Source organism: Callospermophilus lateralis, chromosome 12, assembly GCF_048772815.1.
Source record: "Callospermophilus lateralis isolate mCalLat2 chromosome 12, mCalLat2.hap1, whole genome shotgun sequence".
NCBI lineage: Eukaryota > Metazoa > Chordata > Mammalia > Rodentia > Sciuridae > Callospermophilus > Callospermophilus lateralis.
The window spans coordinates 87,033,695-87,054,467 of record NC_135316.1 but is presented as its reverse complement, the minus strand read 5'-3'; the positions used below and the strand labels follow the sequence as shown (position 1 = coordinate 87,054,467).

Genomic DNA, 20,773 nt, shown 5'->3' with positions numbered 1-20,773 from the left:
GAAGGGAGGCTGAGGTTGCTGCCTGTAAGAGACCCAGGAGGCTTAACACCCAGCAAAACCCATGAGCCTGGTCGGGGTCCTGATTCACACAAACAAACTATATACAAAAATTAGAAACCAAAATTTTGTTATAGCATAGGTATCCGATGCCAGGGACATAGTGTCAGTTTTATTTAATGTATAATGGCACTGTGGTTATGTAAGAAGATGTTCACAATTTTTAGCCATGTCTACTGAAGCATATGCAACTATTTAAAATACATTAGCAACCGTTTAATATATTTTAGGTGGAAAAAAGAAAAAGAAAGGGACAAAAGCAAGGTGACAAAAATATTGGTGATGGTGGAATCTGGGTGATAGGTTAATTTGGAAAAAATAAAAAATGGATAGATGGAACAGATGTGTCAAAATCTCGATGGTTGGGGAAACTGGACCCGGGAAGAGGAAGGTCCTTTGTATTTATCTCTGTTTTGAGTATGCTTATTATTTTTACAACATGAAAACAAAGAAGACACAATTCTAGAACACTGGTACATTTCTCATCCTGGGGGTTATTTGGGCTGAGATCATGCCACATGTGCAATTTCAGGATGGACTGAGCCAACCCCAGTGTTTGTCCTTTAGTGCTCTCTGAGCACAGGAAAAGAAGCCGAACTTTCTTTGTGGGGGATTCTGCAGTCTCACCCTCTTCTCCTTGGACAACTGCTAGCAAGAGCTCTCAAACATGGCCCCCAAAATAAGCAGCAGTTTTCTCCTAAGGTGCAGTATAAATTCTAATTTAGAAATAATTCCTTTCCTAAGGCAAACTTTATCTGAAGGAAGAGCATTTTTGCCTGTAGAAATCATTCTTTCCATCATGCTGGGGAGGGGGTCAGCTTTGTGCAGCCTCCCCCAGGGCCTCTGGCTCTTCCACAGGGGGCTCTGCCTATCTTGATTTGGTGGATACTTGGTGCACAGGGGCTCTTTGTCTCCAGGTGACTTCAAGCCACCACATTTTTGTTTAATTATGGTAAAATACAAATAAAATTTACCATTTTAACTATTTTTAAACACACAGTTCAGTGTTGTTGAATATATTCACATTGTGCCATCTCTAGAACCTTCTTCATCTTGCAGAACTGAAAGTCTGAACCCGTTAAACAGATCCCCGTCCCCCCATGACAACCAGTCTCTGTGAATTGCTAACTCTAGGTTCTCATATAAGTGGAATCATGCAATATGTATCCTTTTGTATTTAGCTGATTTTACTTAGCACAGTATCTTCAAGGTTCATCCAAGTTGTAGAAATTTGTAGCATCAAATTTCCTGCCCTTTATAGACTGGGGTGCATCTCAGTGTAGAGTACATGGCATGCATAAGTCCCTGAGTTCTATCCCCAGAACCAAAGGGGAAAAAAAAAACCTTCCTTTTTAGGGCTAAATAATATTCCATTGCATGTATGCACCACATTTTCTTTGTTCATTCATCCTTTAATACACACTTGTTTACTTCTACATTTGGCTCATGTAAATAAGGCCACTATGAACATGGGTGTACAAAACAACTGCTTCTTACAATGTAAAGTTTTTCTCCCAAGGTTTCAAAAGTTCTAGGAACATCTTTCATCCCAGGTTCATGTTCAAGGTACTGGACGCTAGGCCAGCCCAATCTCACCACCAAAGAGCATATAAGCCTGTGAGAGGAGGCAGCTCTGTTCAACATCACAGAGCCCGGACAGGGTGGTCCTTGCCTATTCCCTAGTTTACTTCTTTTAAAACAATAAAACTAAAACATACTGGCAATTGGCTAAAAGTGGAAATGAGCTCATTCACCTGTTTCCCATTCTGCAAGGGCTGGCTACTATTGCATGGATAGCATTCCTGCTTTCAAAGCGTCATTCTAAACATAAACAAATGCATCCACAAATGAACATGCTTGCTTTATTTCTGATAAAAGTTTGCTTTCCCTGGGTGGGCATGGTGGTGCTCACCTTAAGTTCCAGCTCCCAGAAGGCTGAGGCAGGAGGATCCCAAGCAACTCAGTGAGACCCCGTCTCTAAATAAACTACAAAATAGGGCTGGGGATGTGGCTTGGTGGTTGAGTGCCCCTGATTTCAATCCCTGTTTGCCCCCCACCAAAAAAAAAAAAAAAGTTTACTTTTTCACTCAACAGTGTATCACCTTTCCATATAGTAGGAAGGTTTCAGAAACCTAGGGTAGTTCCTATTTTTATGCTGTTACAAATGATGTTGAATTGAAGATCCTGACACATACACTCTTGCGTATTGATGTATTACCACAGGATAGAAGGGAAAATCTTAGGTCAAAAAGTATATGGTTATTTTAAAATGTGGTAGGTATGGCCAAATTGCCTTCCTAAAGGATTATGCTAATTTATCTGCTAGCTTTAAAAAGATTTGTCATATTATTTTATATTATTTTGTCATATTTAGGACAAGCATTCCAAATATTCCACTTTCTCCATATTTGACCAGATACTTTTGTCTTTCTACAAGTAAATCAACATAGCCTGTACTAGCTATTTAGTTAAAATCTGCTTAGAAAATCTCAGTTAAATTAGTAAAATCACCTAATTTCAGCAACTAATGTCTGCTTCTAGCCAAGGCAACTTTATTGGATGAAGATGTAATTGTGTATTTCTGCTCATGACAAATTTCAGAACTTCTTCTCTGGGTCAAAGTCAATCTTGCCAATATTTGCATCTTTAATTTCAGGATTACATAAATATAATTTTTAAATACCAAGTCTGTTTTGAAAATAACTTCTGCCCTCTTCTATTTTTAATTTTTTAATTAAAAATAATTAATAAATAAATTGCCTTTAAAAAGATCAAGTCCTCTAAGCTTTTATGCCCATTTGCTTTGGAGAAATACCTGGAAAAATATATCCCCAACCACAATTTTAATCACTGAAGTCACTTGGATGGTCTGTATGTGACTTCACAATTATGTCTCAAAATCAGGCACTGGGTTCCATCCTAACACCACATAAAAACAAATAAAGGCATTGAGTCCATATACAACTAAAAAAATTATATTACAAATGTAAAGATTTCATCAAAGAAAGTCAAAAACTGTTTATGGCATGAAATTGGAAAATGGTTCTCATGGGCAACAGATGGAGTTGCCGGGAGGAGAGGCCACATCATCACACTTACAAAGGTCTTCACTTCTTAGAAGAACAGAAAGCCCGGGTCTGACCGCTCTCGGCCGGTGGCCTCAGACCGTCCCTGGAAGCCGGGCTCCTTTTGTGTGCGTCCTGCGTCCTCTCCAGGCGCGTCTGCGTGGTGCAGGGGCGCATCCGCGCTCGGGGAGGGCTGGGAGCGGCTGCCGCGGAGCGCAGGCTGGCGGTCCTCCGGGGGAGATGGCACTGGCGAATGCTCCGTTGTTAGGCGACTATTGATTTGCCTCACTCTGAGGATTCCAGGGGCACAGTGACCCTCCCTGCTGCCTGTCGCCTCCCTTCCTCCCGCCCGCCAGGGTGGCCTCCCGCCGCAGGATTCCTGAAGCTGCAGCTCCGCCCTCCTCTGCCTCTCAAACCCTCCGGCTCCTGGATACCTGAAGTTATTAGGAGAAATAAGGTAGCCGAAGGGACCACATGGAAGTTGTGACAGCTCCCGGCGGCGCGCCCCTTTCTCGAGTGCCAGTTCCTGGGCTTAGGAATTACCGCGGACACGTTGAAAGCAGGAGGTCCCCTTACCAGCCAGCCTGCCGGGATGGGCCATTGCTGCTGCAAGCCTTATAACTGCCTTCAGTGCCTGGACAAGACGGTACTTTGCCTTCCCTCTCTCTCTTCTTCCCCCTCCTCCTTTGCCAGGGCAGAGAGAAAGCCGCGAGCCGACCGCCTCTGCCCCTCGGCTCCCCAGCATGCGTGTGCGCTTTGTTGGTGCTCAGGACCCTCCCTTTCCCGGTTCCCGGGTGCTGAATTGTGAGTGGTGTTCACAGAAACATTTGGTCTCACATACTCTGCAGTGCCTTACATAATTTGGTATTCTGCAGTCACCAATGGAACTGTTGCATTTTCCTGAAATAGTAGAAACATCTCAAAAAAAACCAAACTGTCAAGAAATCCTTGGAATATTCTTAATGCATTGTAACGTACCTGGAAGACCTAAGATGAACGTCCAAGAGGGGATTGCAGGTTAGCTAGGCATGTTCTTCTTCCCCAAGCTGGAACTTTGAAAGTTTCCCTCTCCACCTTCCATCCCCCACCCATAGCATAACCCTGTAGTTTGTATCCTTCATGTCAGAAAAAAAAAAAAAAAAAACAGCACACCCAGGTGTAGTTCTTCCTTCTGTAGTTCATCACATCAGAGAGGGGTGAATAACACAGACATGAAAACCTGAGCAACCAGGGAGTCTGAGGGTGTGTTCAACGATTCACTAGAAGGAAAATTCACAGCCAGGGAACTGAAAATAGAGTATGCAGAGAATTGTACGGCAATTCCTGCACAAAGCCTTTCTTTGCTTTTGACACTTGCGTGATCTGTGAGCTTACAGAGGGATTAGGATATGTTTTTAATTTCAACACTCGATAACTGTTGGCAAGAGCTCTTGTCTCTGTGATATATTTTATTATCATGCACATTCGAATTTCTCAAAGGTGCATGAAATGGGATTTCACAGGGGGTGAAATTGCCTCCTTTCTACTCACGTGGGCATCAGCTACTAGATAGCTTGGGGTATAGAATGTGAACAGGTGAAGGAAAAATATATGGCTTAATTTAAAACTCATTACAGGGCCATCACTAGGGAACATCTTACTTATCAGTTCTTCTTATGAACTTTGACCTAAAGTACGCTCACCACCTCAGAAAATTAAACTGATACCTTAAAAGTCATTTGGTATTTTTGTTCCAATAGAAATAACCATTTCAGTGGGTTTGGCTTTTGCCACCCTGAGTATGAACCATATTTCTGTTTTAGCAAACAGAAATATAAAATATTTGCACCCAATCATCTGCAAACCCCACATTGAAGTGGTTAAGCCCTTTTGTAAGAGAAGTGGTCACAAAGAAGAGTCCAAGGAAGTATAACAATGGTTGTAATAAAAGGGAAAGATACGCCAGGTGTACAGCAATAGTATAAAGTTTCTATTCCCAAGCCCTGATAGGAATGTCTGAGAAATAGGGTCTTTAAAATGTTAGGCCTTTAAGAAAATAGATTTTAAAGTGAGTCTGTCCCCAGTTGTCTTTCAAATCAAGTTCCTGAAAATAAGTATCCCTGTATAATTCTTGAATTCAGAGATTGGGGAAAAATAATCCAATGTTATTTTTTCTCTTTAGCAGTGTGACGTTTAAGTAGCTTTTAAATGTTTTAGCCTTGAAACTAAATTCAGTACAAATTATTCTTCCTGGATGAAAACTTAAAGACTTATGCTATGCCTATAAACTTTTCCATTATGTGCACACTCCTATTTCTTGACTTTACTATATTTCAGAATAGTATTCCATTTGCGGTTTCATAGATATATATTCATAGGTGCTTTTTAAAGGAATTGAAGACTTTCTTTTTTAAAATAAGAGAAGGAATTGTTTTGTTTATTTGCTTGCTTTGTAGGATAACTTCACAGGCAGTCTCCCAAAATCACTTATTACTTGATAAGGACCTAATAGATCAGCATTGTGTATTGGGACAGTACGGGAATCCACTGAAGTCTCCAACTTCAGAACTCAGCACTCCTGAAATGCTACAGAACCCTTCAGGGTCTTAATCAGCTTCATCTACCCGGCATCAGCATGGTTTGAAGAGGGCGGTCTGATAAAACTTCTGTTTACCTTGGTCCAGCTTAATAACCCTTTTAAAAAGAACATTTCCTCAGCAATTTATATAGGTTCAGAATAGAAATTCTTATTTTGAGAAGTAAAAATTTCTTTCTTTTTTTTTTTTATAGTTCACTCATAGTACAGAGAAAGATGTTTTAGAAAACATGGTGAGTTAGAGATACTTGTCAGTTTCAGAGGTTGGACTAAGAAATAGGAATCTGGGGATGCTTCTTTCTTTAGCATCTGTTTATTGGGACTGACTTTTGCAGGGAAAACTAGAATCTTGTCTAGAGTATAAAATGAAAAAAAATTTTTTTTTTGGTTCAATGAACAAATGGTTTGCAAAAGCTCTTTGTGTTTATGTACTTCCAACTTATAAAACCCATCCAATTAGCAATATTTATTTCTGGTTGATTCTGTCCCTTGTTAGTATGGGAACTAGTAAAGTATTCTAAAAAGGCACGGTCAGTTATTGGTTTCGTTGTACTTCCAGCTTTTCCAGAGAAACCACAAGTTGGCTAGGCAACAACAGTGCATACAGAGCACTTGATTAAACAGTAGGAAAAGTCTGAGGAAGAGTAGGTGAAAGTTCCGTGATTCTGTTCATACTTGCTTCTAGTCCAAGGAAAAGCAAGTACAGCACCGTGGACTAACTTTCTTGGAAAAACTGGAACATGAATTACACTTTAAGCTTGCAGTGGAATTTTATTGAACTCGAGAGGAGAAGGAATATAATTCCAAGCAAGGAGTGCATGAGGAAAAGTGTTTTCACCCAATTGGATGACATACAAGAGGGCAAACACAGTAGGAAATATAGCACAGAGGGAGCCTGAGGGGATTTTCAAAAAATTTCAGATTTTGGTCTTCAACTTGAAAATAATTAATTAAAAAGTAGGGACTTATCTTGGGGTTTTGAGCAGAACTGAAATCTGCAGAAATATTCCTCTGTATTATGTTGAGTTAAAAGGCATGACCCAGGAATTCTGGCCATTGGGACACCAGGATGGATCCCAAAGGGTCCATTCACCATGGACTCAGTGTGGTCCAGGATGAAGCATGATGCTGCATGTACCAAAACTTCTTAACTTCCCAGAAGTGATGGATTTTAGGAAGGCTGAATTATTAAGAGAACTAGATGTACAAACTAGAATGCCAACCTGTTTTTTTTTTTTTTAACAATCAGAAGTATAATTCAACAAGAAAATGAATGGCAACAAGCCTGATACATATGTTATTTCTTTTTGGAATCAAGAGTCTAGCTTTGAGAAGCTCTGATATAAATAGAATCTGAGCCTCGAATCATGTTATTGAAGAATCCAGTGGCTTCTGGCCTCAAGGGCCCATGACCATCCCCCACCCCCCTTGCCTGACATGCACTTCAGAGGGCTGCGTGATTAATATTGGCCCTGGTGACTGTCTCTTCTAAGCTCCTTTGCTGACCAACTCTCCTTGTAATGGACATGTCCTTTCTCATACTATCATAACAGATTGAGCATGTTGCCAGGTCTTGCTGGGTTAGGATCTATCCTGAGGCCTGTAGAAGCTACTGGCATATCTCTAAACTAATCTGTCAAAAAAAAAACCTTTTTATTTTTTAATTTTTTCTAATTATACATGGCAGTAAAATGCATTTTTGAACATTGTATACAAATGGAGCACAACTTCTCCTTCCTCTGACTGAACAGGGTGCAGAGTCACAGGGGTAGTTGATTATAATCTTATCTACCTTTTCTTTAAATTCTTGGTAGAGGTGGGAGTTGAGAGAACAAGCTCTCTGTCCCTCCCAGGTATGTGTGGTGCTCTGACAGCAATGCATTTGGGAAGGTAGGTCCAGAAAAGGTCAAGAACTTCTTCAGTGCAACATAAATAGATTAAAAATCATGGTTTGGGCTAATTTTCCTTTCTTCCGCCCTTATTCAGGGATGTAGAATTTCCCAATATCTCAGCATTACTTCCTTGGATTAGCATTCTTGGCCCTATTAATCTCTGTCCTTTCCAATTGCTCATTAGTAATCCAGATATGGATTTCTCTTATATCTCAGATACGATATTGCCTCATTACCTACAGGCTCTTAGGTAAACTAGATGTTTCTGTTTAACCAGAGACTCTCCCCAGTGTGCATGAGGTCAAAGGTTAGAATTTCTGAGTTTAGTCATTTTTAGTTCTTTAAATACAAGATTTGGCTTTGCTTCTTTTGCACACAATTAGACATTTAAATGTATTGAAGAGCATTAAATTTGAATGATATTTTGCCTTTGATGGATTTATATTAAATTACATGTCAAAAGCAAATCATTATACAAAATTACAGTGGTCTTAGAGTTAATTATATGTGAAATAAATAATACTTATTGATGAACTGAGACACAGTATCAGTGCTGCCTTCAAGCCATAATAACTAAAATGAAAAATAAAAGGTCAGTCTACCTCCCAAGGGTTTTTTCCACAGAGCCATATTATGAATCTGGCCAGTCTTCATAATATTCATATTGAAAATGAATGCAGTAGTCACAGTGGTGCCCTGAAAACAGCTCTGAAGACGTATATGTTCTGCTGACGTCACCTTGTGGCTGGCTCATTTAGAAATATGAAAGCAAATATTTCCTTAGTAAGACAAAGTTGCACTGTGTTGCAATAAACCCTAACCTGAATTCAAGGGTGAAAAGCAGTATTGTTTCAGAGAAGAAAGAAAACTTCTTAACCTCTATGCCATTTAGTATGTGTGTATGTCGTGTGTGAATTTTTAAAATTCACAATAGAAAGGATGCGTGTATTTCCTCAAATGCCCGAATTCCATAAACTTCGCATTTTACCCCTCATTGTGGTTCTTTTGTTTGGTTTTGAAAAGTATGACAGAGGTTACACGGTTGGATTTTCCTCATCTGCACTGATTTCAGAGCTAAAAATAGGAAAGAATAATTAAGACAGTCTTTTTGGCTTACATTTGTAAATTTTCTTTCCTTTTCTTTAATAAGTGTGTGTGCATAGATACAAACACACACATTTACATATATACACACACTTGTATTTTGTGCTTGTCTGTTATATATACATATATATACACACATATGTGTGTGTATATATATGTAAGTATGTATGTATATCTAATATCTATATATACACACACACACATACACACACATATGTATAAACACAATCTTGTGAGGGAGAAAATGAGTTGATAAAAATGCTCAGCACTACAGTGAATTTTAGGAAACTGTCCTCAGTACTCCTTGAAACTAACCAAGAATTCCTACAGGAAGTATCACAAGCAGAGCAGGAACCTGGAGAGAAAAAGAAGAAAGGCCCTGGGTCAGTCATAGTGGCCCATGCCTGTGATTCCAGCTACTCAGGAGGCTGAAACAGGAGGATCAAAAGTTCAAGACCACCCTGGGCAACTTATGGGGACATTGTCTCAAAATAACATAAAAGGGGCTGGGGATGTAGCTCTGTGGCAGAGTACTTGCCTAGCATGCGCCAGGCTCTAGATTCAATACCCACTATTGCAAAATAAATAAATAGTATCTAGTGGTATGACAGAAGTTACCAGAAAGACCCAGGTGCTATTTTGTGTCACTGGTTCTCCTGGTCTTTTTCTGGGGTGCCACTTTAAATCCCTCTGTTTATTCATCCTGTGGTCTCAGTTTAAATCATTAAGACAGCCTTGCCCCAGTGAATTAAATCATGTTGTTTTGGCATTGCTTATGCATTGACTAACTCTGAGAGACAACCTCTTCAAAAGCAGAAATACCCTGCCTGGTGCGTTATAGTCACTCAGGAAGAATATGTTGTTTTGTATGAGTTTCCTATCTCTGGATTAATTAGGGGTGAGTGCACCTCAGAATCACCCAGTACTCATTTTTAAAACAGGCGTTTTAAAAATGAGTATTGGTTTCTTATTCGAGGAGGGGTTAGGTGGCCAGCGCCCAAGTGTGGAATCTCACGGGTGATGTTAACAATGAGAGGCATTTTCATTCCCTCTTTCCACCAGGTTCACAGGGTGGCATCAACCATCTGAGCAGAGAACTCTCATTGACCAAGCATGTTGAAATAACAGAGTGTGGCAGCTTGCTTGGGGCTTGGCCACACATCCAGTTGCTTGAAGTTAATGAAATGATGAGTAGGTTGTATGCTTTATCAGGCTTCCCTAGCTAGGAAAAACGAAAGGCAGCATTCTCCCAGGAGTTTGAGAAAGACCTTGGCATTTGGGATCCAGGTCTAAAAAGAAGGGTAGGCTCCACAAAAGCAGACCTGCAGTGGTATGTTTGGGTGTAGGAGTAAAGGGGGTGATTGGAAGTTTCATGGGACTAACTCATCTCGGATTCCATCTTTGAATGGCCTCCATAGACCATGCGGAAAAGAATGGAGAACTAGGAGTGCAAAGAGAGAGAGACGTGACTAAATGAAAGAGGTGGCTAAGAAGATGCAGCTGCTGGTTTGGGTTATAGAAGAGTGTTCCAATGCGTGTCCAGTTCCAGTTAAGCCTGCTGTGGAGTAAACAGTCACTTTAGAGGAATGGCCTTCTTTGGCTTTGTGATTCCTGGACTATATCACCAGGATAGTTTGGATGGTTAAGTACCGTCTTCTATTTTTAGCCCTCTTGAGTGAACACAGGATCTCATGTGCTTGGCACCAGTTAGGAATTTTCCACTCATCCCCTAGTAGGGAAGCGCTGATCTAACCCTGGGCTGTCAGAGGAGTCCTTGCTCATAGTCCAGTCATCCCACCCTGTCATCGCCCTGGACCTGCCTGAGGTTTGGGAACAACCTTAATGAAACAACATTTCATTAACTTTAAGCAACTGGATGTGACTTTTTAGAGGGATTCCTGAATATTCCTCAGAACCTAAGGGCTTCGTAAGAGAAGACCACTGCTGGATTCTGTTGAGCCGGGATGGATGGGGTGACACTTGCAGCATAGAGTAGTGATGGAAGGTTCCTTGAAGTTCACCTCTTGTCTGAGGACCGCTGTTCGTGCGGTCACAGCTGTTGACTCATTTCATTGCAGGGTCACACTGCGTCATTCTGGTTTGGCTTGCAGGAAGCAAAGAGCAGCTTGCTTGATGCAGAGAATTTATAAATTAGGAGGGTTGATATCATTTCAAAAACAAGCACTTAAGAAAGAAGACTGTTGCCAGGCTGCACCGGCTGGCTGGCTTTCGGGAGCTCGGGCTGAGCTGTGCCAGTATCTTCAACAAGAATGTGTTCAGAGGCCATCAAGGGTCTTTCCAGAGCTGTCAGGGATAACTAAATAGCTACCCTATCTGAAGTTACAGCCCCATGGAGGCTGTACTGAAGAGAGTCCACACACTGGAAATGTACCAAGATGCAACCCACAAATCTATAGCAAGGACAAACCCAGGGAGTGCAGGCTGTCGGGTGGGGAGTGAGGCAGCCAGAGAATTTTCCATGGGGCCAGATCAGTCAGGAGCTGGCTCTGCCTCTCCCTGAGTCAGACGTGAAAAGCTGAGTGGTTCAAGTGCTCAGATCCAGTCTAAGGGCAAATGCAATTTGAATCCATGAAAGTGAAGAACAGGGAGGGTGCAGGATTGGAACTCCCACCTTTGCTGTTTCCTAGCAGGTTGTGCAGGGAGGGGCTGATTACTTCCCTGAAGAGCCCCAGCTCCCTCACCCATAAAGGGAAATAAACCAGAGGAAATCTGGACAGTATAATTGGCCCTTGTATCTATGGATTCTGCATCCACAGATCCAACCAATCACAGATCAAACATATTCAGGGGGAAAAAATCGCATCTGATTGAACATGTGCAGACCTTTTTTTTTTCTTGTCACCATCCCCTAAATAATACAGCATAAGAGCCATTTATAACTCTTATTAGGCAAGATTTATAATTAGGTATTATAAATCATCTAGAGATGATTTAAAGTCTGCAGGAGGGTATCCATGGGTTATATGCAAATACTACACATCTTATATCAGGGACTTGAGCATCTATGAATGTTGGTATCCTAGTTAGGGCTGGGGATCCTGGAACCAAGTTCCGCTGACACCAAGAGACAACTATATTTTGAGTAGTATGAGGGAAAAGGCTCACCCAGCACTGGGCCTGGCCTATAATCAGTGCTAGGTAGAGGTTAGCATGGATAATAATCTTTATTAATTAGTAAATAATCTTTAGCCAGAACTGACAGACCCATCTTTTATTCGGTACTGTGCTGGGGATGGAACCCAGGACTCTTGCGTGCTAGGCCAGTACTCCACCACTGAATGACATCCCCAACCCGTGTATGTTCCTTAAATTTCAGTCAGGAGTTTGTAGCTTATGTTCGGCAGCCCACCCTTCCTTGCTGAGGCATCTGATGACTCAACTTGAAAATGGTTGGTTTTCTAGTGTGAACCTGAAAAAAAGATGGCCATGCGAGACTGGATGGGGTCAGCCTTGTTCAGTCTTTATTTTATTTTTAAATGTTTTGGACTGTTGGGGATCAACTGCTTGTGAGGCAGGCACTCCACCACTGAGCCACACCCCAGCCTTCATTCGGGCTAATGGCAGCCTGCTTGCTCAGGTGGGGAAGGTTCAAGGTCTCCAGTCTCACTTCTATTTCCTTCCCACTTCTCCTTTCACATCTCTTCCCATCTGTCTTCTTTCCCCCCATGCTCCTTTTTTTTTTTTTTTTTTTTTTTTTTTTTAATTCTCTCACCCCTTCCCTGTCAATCTTACTTGTTTCTCCTAAAGGCCTGGCCACCAAGGGTAGGCATTAGCTTTCCACTGAAGTGAGTCAGTCTTCATCCTCCACCTCCTCCATCCCCAGTAGGTACCTGTTGAGTCCAGTCCCCTCAAGGGGCCTTCCAGCCACTCCTTCTCCAAATGCCTGACTATTCTGTGCCCCCACCAACCTCTTAAAGGCTCCACAGCATCTCCCACTAGCACCCACCCTGGGGACCAAGCCTTTAACACATGGGCTTTAGGGAGACATTGAACTTGCAAAGTATTGCAAACATTCAGAAGGCCCTGATGGTATTTGCACTCAGTATTTGGTCTGCATTTTAGCCAGAATGGTCTGTTGTGATGTGGAAAACCCCTGGGGACAGGACTCTGCTAAGATCTGATAGGCCTACAGGAGCTCAGGGAAATGTGTTGGCTTTGGAATAGAAATGGAAGTTAGTTTGTTGTTTTTGTTAAGTTCTGGCGGCCCTGATACACCTGGCTGAGGCTATTTCTCAACTGATAAATACAGGGTTTCAGTTCTCTGGCTGTGTTTGGGAATTAGAGGATATGCGTATTCAAAATTGTCTTTGATAAGGAGAAGCAAGTTAGGTTTTTTTTTTTATTAGTTTAAGATTATCTTATGGTAAATAATGCAATAACCACTGTCCAAAATACTAACAAGTTGGTTGTCAGCTGGCGATATTGTTAGAACAGTGTATAATCCCTGGGATCAGTTTGATTAGGACGTTTTTCCCTCTTTTGGGTTCTGTATTCTTTGAGCTGCATCAAAACTTAGTGTAGGGGCTGGAGATGTGGCTCGGGAGGAAGTGCTTGCCTAGCATGTGTGAGACCCCTGGGCTTGATCTCCAGTTCAGAAAAAAAAAAAAAAAAAAAAACACCTTTGAGTAGAGTCTGGGCAGAGCCAGGGAGGTGCTCCAGAACCAGAGGACAAGAATGATATGTAAATTAGAGACACAGTTGATAATTAACATGGAAAAGTACCTATTAGTTATAGGATATTATCTACTTGCAAATAAAATAAAAAGAATCCCTGCAACTATAACAACACCTAACACTGGAATGAGCTTGCTAAGTGCTGGACACTCTTGCAAGTTCATCACATATGTCACTTTATTTAACCCTCATGGCAACCCTGTGCAGTGGGTATGGCATGGAGGTAGCGTCATTTAACCCTTAGGAAGATGGACACTCTCAGCCCTGAATTCAGGGAAAGCAAGGCTGCTGGAGACTGGATGAGATGGGGGAACCCATCGTAGTTCATTTGGGCTGCTATCACAAAATATCTTAAATTGGGTGGCTTATAAACAAGAGAAATTTACTTCTTACAGTTCTGGAGGCTGGGAAGTCCAAGATTGAGGTGCCAACAGATCTGGTGCCTGGTGAGGGCCCACTTATAGCGGCTTCTTGCTGTATCCTTATTGCTGAAGGGGCAAGGCTGTTCTCTGGGACTTTTGTTTTGCTTTTAGAAAGGCATTAATCCCATTCATGAGGGCTCCACCCTCTGACCTAATCACCTTCCAAATACAACCTCTAATAACATCACCTTGGGTGTTAAGATTTTGACACATGAACTTGGGGGACACAAACATTTAGACCACAGCAGAGTCCATTGTCCCTCAAAGGATGGATCTGTTGCTACTTTCTTAAAAAGAAATATTAGCTAATAATTGTTGATACTTGTGACAATAATAATTCTCGATTTTTTATGAAAAAAGTTCTACTTTTGGTATTAAGAATATTATGACTTTGCTTAGCATCGGCCTTTTGGATAACCCAAGCTTCTCCTAGGAACTCAAAGTAGCACCCTTGTTACCCAAGTCTAAATGCAGCACATGCAGATTCTGAGAATCACCTTTAGTTTCATTCATTGAGCACAGGTTCATCAGAGGTGCTGAAACCAAAAGCAAAGTAAGGAAAGAACATTATATTAGTTATAACAAAATACCTGAGATGATTAACTTAAAAAGAGAAAAGTTTTATTTTGGATCAAAGTTTTGGAGGTTCTAGCCCAAGATCAGTTGAGCCCATTGCTTTGGGCTTCTCCTGGGTGGTAGACAGCGAAGGCAGCGTGTGACAGAGCAAACTGCTCACCTCATGGCCACCTCATGAAGCAAAAGAGAAAGAGATCCCACAATCCCCTTAAATGCCCCCAATGACCTAAGGACCTCCCAGTGAGCCCCACCTCTTAAAGGCTCCACAGCATCTCCCGATGGCACCATCCTGGGGACCAAGCCTTTAACACAGGGGACTTTGGAGGACATTGAACATGCAAAGCATAAAAAGTATTCACAAGGTCCTAATGATATCTAAACTAGGTATTTGGTCTACATTTTAGCCAAAATTCTCTCTCTGGAAATCAACTTACTTTGGGATTACACTCTGTTGAGTGACAGATTTTCTTTGAAGGGTGTTATTTAGTAATAAAATCATAATAAACTCTTTATGGTGACTCAGTCACCCAGCTCACACATTTAGCCCATCTTCAACTACTTCTCTATTATGAGTCACGGAAAATATTTGATTTGAAAACAACGTAGCGGTCAGTGAGTTGCAAATGGCATATTTTGCACTATGTGTGATTTCTTCCTGTCCCTTCTATTAAAGTCAATAGTGGAACAAAAAAATTGGAAACCTGAAGTACTGTTGCTGAGAATGTTTCAAGTCAAAGCTTCTGTTCTGATCGCCATGATTCATTAGGTAGCTACCCAGGTATGGACAAAAGGGTAAGTTTAAGGGGACAGTGGCAAAGCAAGATTCTGTCCCTCAGAGAATGAAAACATGGACTTTTTCAAGGTCAAAAATCTCAACTAGTTACAGGAGTTAGTGGTGTGTAATAATATATGACAGTTTATTGATGTGTAGGAGACAGATGTGCAAGAAATTGTGGCAGGGTGATTTACAAGAGTGTAACAGAAAAGCACAACCATGGGTGTTATTAATATTATATTGCAGGCTTTGCCATTTGAATGAATACAAATGAATGAGTCAGAGTTGGCTTTGTAAGTTTTTATATGCTTACATAATTAGAAAAATTATCTCCTTAAGGGCTGGACTTATAAATATTTGCTTAATATGATTCATTAATTAAACATGTGAAAGTACTTATTTAGCATAAAACTAGGGGACTCTTGGTATCCGTTTTGTTTTTTCAGAATGAAAGTGCCCTTGTGAAAGAAAAAGAGCTGTCAATCGAACTTGCAAACATCAGGGATGAAGTTGGTAAGTAGGGCATTGGAAATGAGGACCATAAAGAATGTCTTTTCCTGATTCCTGTGAATGTGTAACAAAAGCAATTATGTCTCCTGTAAAAAGCCTGAGCAAACCTGCCTGAACGAATGAAGTGTCTTACCCAGCACAGCAGTAGGCTGCTGAAGCCTCGTGGGGAGCCATAATTTTTATGTGTCTGTTGTTATAAAGACAGCCTCATAACAGTTAGCAGTGGAACTAATCACGCCTTGACTCTGCTACTCACAGATGGCAGCACATACATCAGTGTGTGTTGTTGGCTGTGACAAGCACCCCTCTATCTAAGCACCTCTGATAATATGTGGGGCTGCCTGCTAAATGCAGATGTTGCAAGGCTGCCTGTCACTGTATACAACCTGCCATGAAATACCCTGTGAACTAGAATAAGATCAAAAACAGATCTGTCTGGGTCAAAACTATGAGGATGCATGTTGAAAGGACTAATATTTGGCCATTGGAGTGGTTTAGTTCATTCAGAACCATGAGAGGTTTTCCCAATAAGAGGATGATCCCCAATCACTGAGGATGTGAGGAGAGATGGGCTTTCCCTCTGGACAAAGTGTTACCGCTGTTGACTGCTGTCCTTGCTTCCCCAATGTTGAAGAATAACACCAGAGAAGCACGCTGTGGCAAGGTCAGAGTAGAAATTATTAGTTTATTAAAGGACAGCAGAAAAGACTTCTCCCGGAGGAAGAAGGGGACCCAAGAGGTGGAATCCGTGGAAGTGCGGTTGTCTCTCCATTTTATAGTTTTTGTGGTGGAATGTAGGTGGGAAGGCCCGAAGGGTTGGGACACAGGTGGGCCAAAGAAGTAATCTGGGCACTTCCGAGTCAGCATCTTTAAGTTTGCTGTTCATTAACATTTCTTTGGGATGGGCTATCTTCAAATCTGCTGGGGGCTGTTTCCTGGACTTCATTAACATTCCCTGAGTTGCTCAACTTTTCCGGGAATTCATTCTCATGGCCTCCATTTTAGATTTCACTCGATATTAGACCCGATTTACCTAACTACACTGACTACCTAATTTTAAATCTGGCTTCAAAAGGACTAGTTGGAGTATTTGCATGTTGTCACTTCTTGATCCTATTTTCTTTCTTGACCACCCATGACTCCATTTCTCCAGGAATCAATCAGCAAAAGTGAAATACACATGGCCCCTCCCTATTGGCCTGCTTTTCTTCTCCATCTGGTGTGGTCCTGGGAACAGCTCACCTGAGCAGGTGTGGCCCCTCCACCAATAAAGGGACTTGGACCATCCCAGCCATCCTCAGCAGGTGGCCAGCCACACAAATAGGCAGAAGGCCACCTTTCCCTGGGACCACAGGCCTGCAGCTGTGCTGTGGACAGGGCAGTAAATTTCAAACTTAGCTTTCCTCCACTGATTTCTTTCCTCCCCCTCTTCTTTAAAATTTATTTTTTTTCTTTCTGGTAGGTTTGGTGGCTTCTTTTGTCGTTGGAATAGATCTGCAATGGTCACTACTCCCCTCTAAGAAGAGCAGGCCCCTGTGGGAAGGCAAAAATAACAGTGCTCCATGCCAGTCTCACCCAGTGTGACCTACAGCTGCAGGGCACCTGCTCCTGGCCACCACTGAGAAGGAGCCAGGGAATTAAAAATCCAGATACAGGCTTTTATGGTGACCCCAGCCAGGAAAGGCAATGGCGGCACGTGGGAGGGAAACTCCTGAGAAGCTGGGGTGCAGGAGAGCAGGGCTGACACTGTTGGGTGGAAGAGCAGCCACCAGGGAGGGAGAGGTGACACCTGCTCCCCTCTGGGAAAGTCTCATCCTTGCTTATTGCTGCCGCTGTTGTTTTCCTGGTGGCTGCGTCTCATTTCCTGAAGGCGCCACCACCCCTTCCATCTCTTTTTCTTTGGGTGTCAGCCAGGGCCTTCCCAGCTGCAGCTCCCAAGACCTCAGTGCCAAGGCTCCCAAGCTTGCAGCCTCTGTCTCCACTGGAGTTCCTTTCCCACCGTGGCCCCGCATGAACCAGACCCCACTGAGGTTCTCGAGGGCGCACGTGGAGAGTGACCCCCTACACACACTTTTTTTCATGAAGGGAAGCCCCTGGCACACTTGCTGGTGGTGAGCCTGCCAAATGCTGGGGACTGTTTTCACTCCCCTCCAAGGAGGCCTCCCATCCATCCGCCAATGGAGCCGTTGGTTCCCTGCACAGTTGGACTGTTTGTTCTGTGAATGTGCACATCGTACTTACCTGTGCACACACGGGGACCTTCTCATTGATGACTCCCCATGGTCTCTTCAAAAGAACATTCCTCCCGCTTCTCCCATTGATAGAGACCATTGTATCCCAAAGGAGTATCTCCTTCCTGGATTCTTACTGCAGAGACCCACCCCTCCAATCTCCCGACCTCAGGCTCTCTGTGCTGTGACTTGAGACATCTCCCTCCCAGTAAAGCTGCAAAAGAATGAGTTTGACCTAAACTGACCCTTAGAGCAATTCCCAGGTAATTTAAGCATGAAGACAGCTGTGAGCCCTTGATCTTGCCCCTTCTGGAATCATGGCCCTCCCCCTCAAGATGGCCCCTAGTGGCACTATATGAGGCATAGGGTAGAAGTTCCATTTGCAGTGACCACTATCTCCATAATTTTTTTTTCAGATTCCCAAGGCCAAATACATACTCACAACTCCATTTACCAAGTAGGTAGATCTAGGTGACTTAGGTGTCTATGTCTTAACGACGTAATTGCCATTTTGAAAAACGAGCATAAATTGAAAGAAAAGAATTATATTTCCATTTCATATGAGAAACTCACTTGCTAGTGGTAGGTGTGGGCTGTGGGGCCCAGCACAGCTTCTCAAACTGTAGAAGCAGGTTGGACCATGCTGCCTTCGGTTCCTGTTTCACAGCTTTTCCGTGTGTACTTTTTATCACAGCAACATCCAAAACCTCAGCTCCACTAAGATTAGGTATCACCAAAAGGAACGAAGTGAGCTGTGTTGCACCAATGTCAGACTGTGAACTGGAGCTCCTGAGGGCCAACAGAGACCCAGCACTGATGTGCTACCCTGGGAATTTTAAGATGCCCCACAACGTTTCTGTGAGTTTGTCAGCACACAGTTTTGGAAGCACACGCTTAGTGTCATTCCTTTGTTCTCAGAGGTCAAGAGATTTGAGGATGAAAATGGGTAGGTCAGTCAGGAATGGTAATCCCAGAGACTTGGATGGCTGAGGCAGGAGGATCACAAGTTCAAAGCCAGCAACTTAGCAAGGCCCTAAGCAACTTAGTACAACCTGTCTTAAAATTAACACACACACACACACACACACACACACACACACACACACACACGGCTGGGGGTATGGCTCAGTGGTTAAGTGCTCCTGGGTTCAATCCCAGTACCAAAAAATAAAGGTGGGGGGCAGTCTTTAGAGACTCAGGAACTGAAAGTTGTTGATGATTATTCATGCAGAAAAGTATACAGTCTTGACCCATATGAATTACACCTCCTGCCACCTTCTTTTCCTCTTTGAGCAAGACACGATGGTGTAAACTTAGGGAGTGATAAGTCAATGAAAACATTGACTTAATAGATTTTCTCTGAAGTTTTCCATTGGGAGGTATCATGTCCATAGACCTGAAATACTATAAGCCAGCCTCTGAGTACGTTTCTCCATGAAATGGACAAGTTTGTAGGTGGTTCCAAGGGCTGGAGGTTCCCAGCATGGGCTTCATAGGGTGAGTTGTTTGGCCTCCCTGTCCCTTAGGTTCCCTTTCATAAAGTGGAAAGTCAATTACAGAAGAAAATGCTGATACAGCACTCAGCAAAGGTGACTCTTATAACTATAGCACCTTGAATCTAAAAATAGAGTACAAAATTCTCCTCTATCTTGGGAAAAGATACAACATATCGCTCCCCAGAGAGATGTCTACCCTACCACAGGCAAACTTTGGATCTGGGGAGGTACAACTGATGCATCTGGGTTTAGTGAGCCAAGTCCAAAGGCCACAGCTCTCTGCACTTCTGAAAACTTCTAAATGCAACAAGCATTTCTCAAGAATTACATCTTTTCTTTTTTGAAGTCATTTGTTTTCTGCATTAGTGCTAAGAATAGAACCAAAATTTATCTGCCAAATTAAAAAAGCCTGTGGAGGCAGGGCAGAAAGCCCTGGCAGCACACCTTGTCTGTTCAGCCCATCATTTGTCTCAAGGATACTTCATGAGCAAGGTCCCGATCCACTGTCCATATTGCATATGTCAGGGGGCGGGGGATGGGGAATGTGGGGATCCACTGTCAACTGTAAAGCCCGTAAATTCTGGAGTCTCCACCTGCCCTGTGTTTCCTGAAATAAGAAGAGAATAAAGCTGATAAACCTCACTGCTAAATGATCCAGAGAGTGACATGGTCAGCCGCAAGCCCTTACCAGCAGCCCTACCCTTAGTCCTACCTCTTATCAGCTTGTCTGATAGAAGTCACTAGAGGTAAGGGGATGTAGAAAGAGTCTGAGGGAATGTAATTTCCAAAACTGTGAATTCAGACGGAAGAAAGGAAGAAGCTGCCAAAAGTCAGAATCATTCAGGCATATTTATCCCAGATTCCAGAACAGGGCTGGCTTGTCCTGCAAATCTAAAGCTTTCTGCTTAAACTTTCTCACATCCCATTATGAAGCACAGTGAAGTCTGAGAACCAGTGAACACACTGATCTGAGTCAGAAACAAGGTCAGGGGGCAGCAGTAGGTAACTTGGGACAGGCCTGAGAGGGTGGGCTCCCACGGTTGAAGGCTCGCTCTGGGCTGCAGGGAGGACAGTGAAAGAAACTCACATGCAGGGGAAGAGTCCAGAGTCTCAGAGAATTGGTTGTTGATGTGGAAAATTCTGCCCCTCCCCAACATTTGGAGTCCGAAACATCACTCTGAGAATGGTCTTGAAGTCTACTTGCCATTCCATTTAATGCTGACTCTTAACTACTCAGTTGGCACAGACCCCACAAGCTAAGGACTCAATTCTACAACATGGTCCCCACTTCAGATTCCTGGCGTAAGTCCCAGGAGCCACCTGTAGTTCTTACCAACTGGCCATAAAGACACAGAGCTTTCTCCAGCCCCCTCCT

The 20,773-nt window shown here is 42.7% G+C and overlaps 1 protein-coding gene across 4 annotated transcripts in view; it reads left to right on the top strand.

Moving 5' to 3' along the window:
• Positions 1-20,773, top strand: part of Mtus2 (microtubule associated scaffold protein 2) — a 373,317-nt gene that overhangs the window by 305,429 nt on the left and 47,115 nt on the right. For 3 of the 4 annotated variants that reach the window (XM_076872393.1, XM_076872392.1, XM_076872391.1), the window contains one exon: positions 15,608-15,674. In XM_076872393.1, the coding sequence (XP_076728508.1) occupies positions 15,608-15,674 (67 nt within the window). Of the gene's footprint in view, positions 1-3,311; positions 3,769-15,607; positions 15,675-20,773 lie in introns of those variants that run through there. The other variant, XM_076872394.1, reaches the window with a different exon arrangement.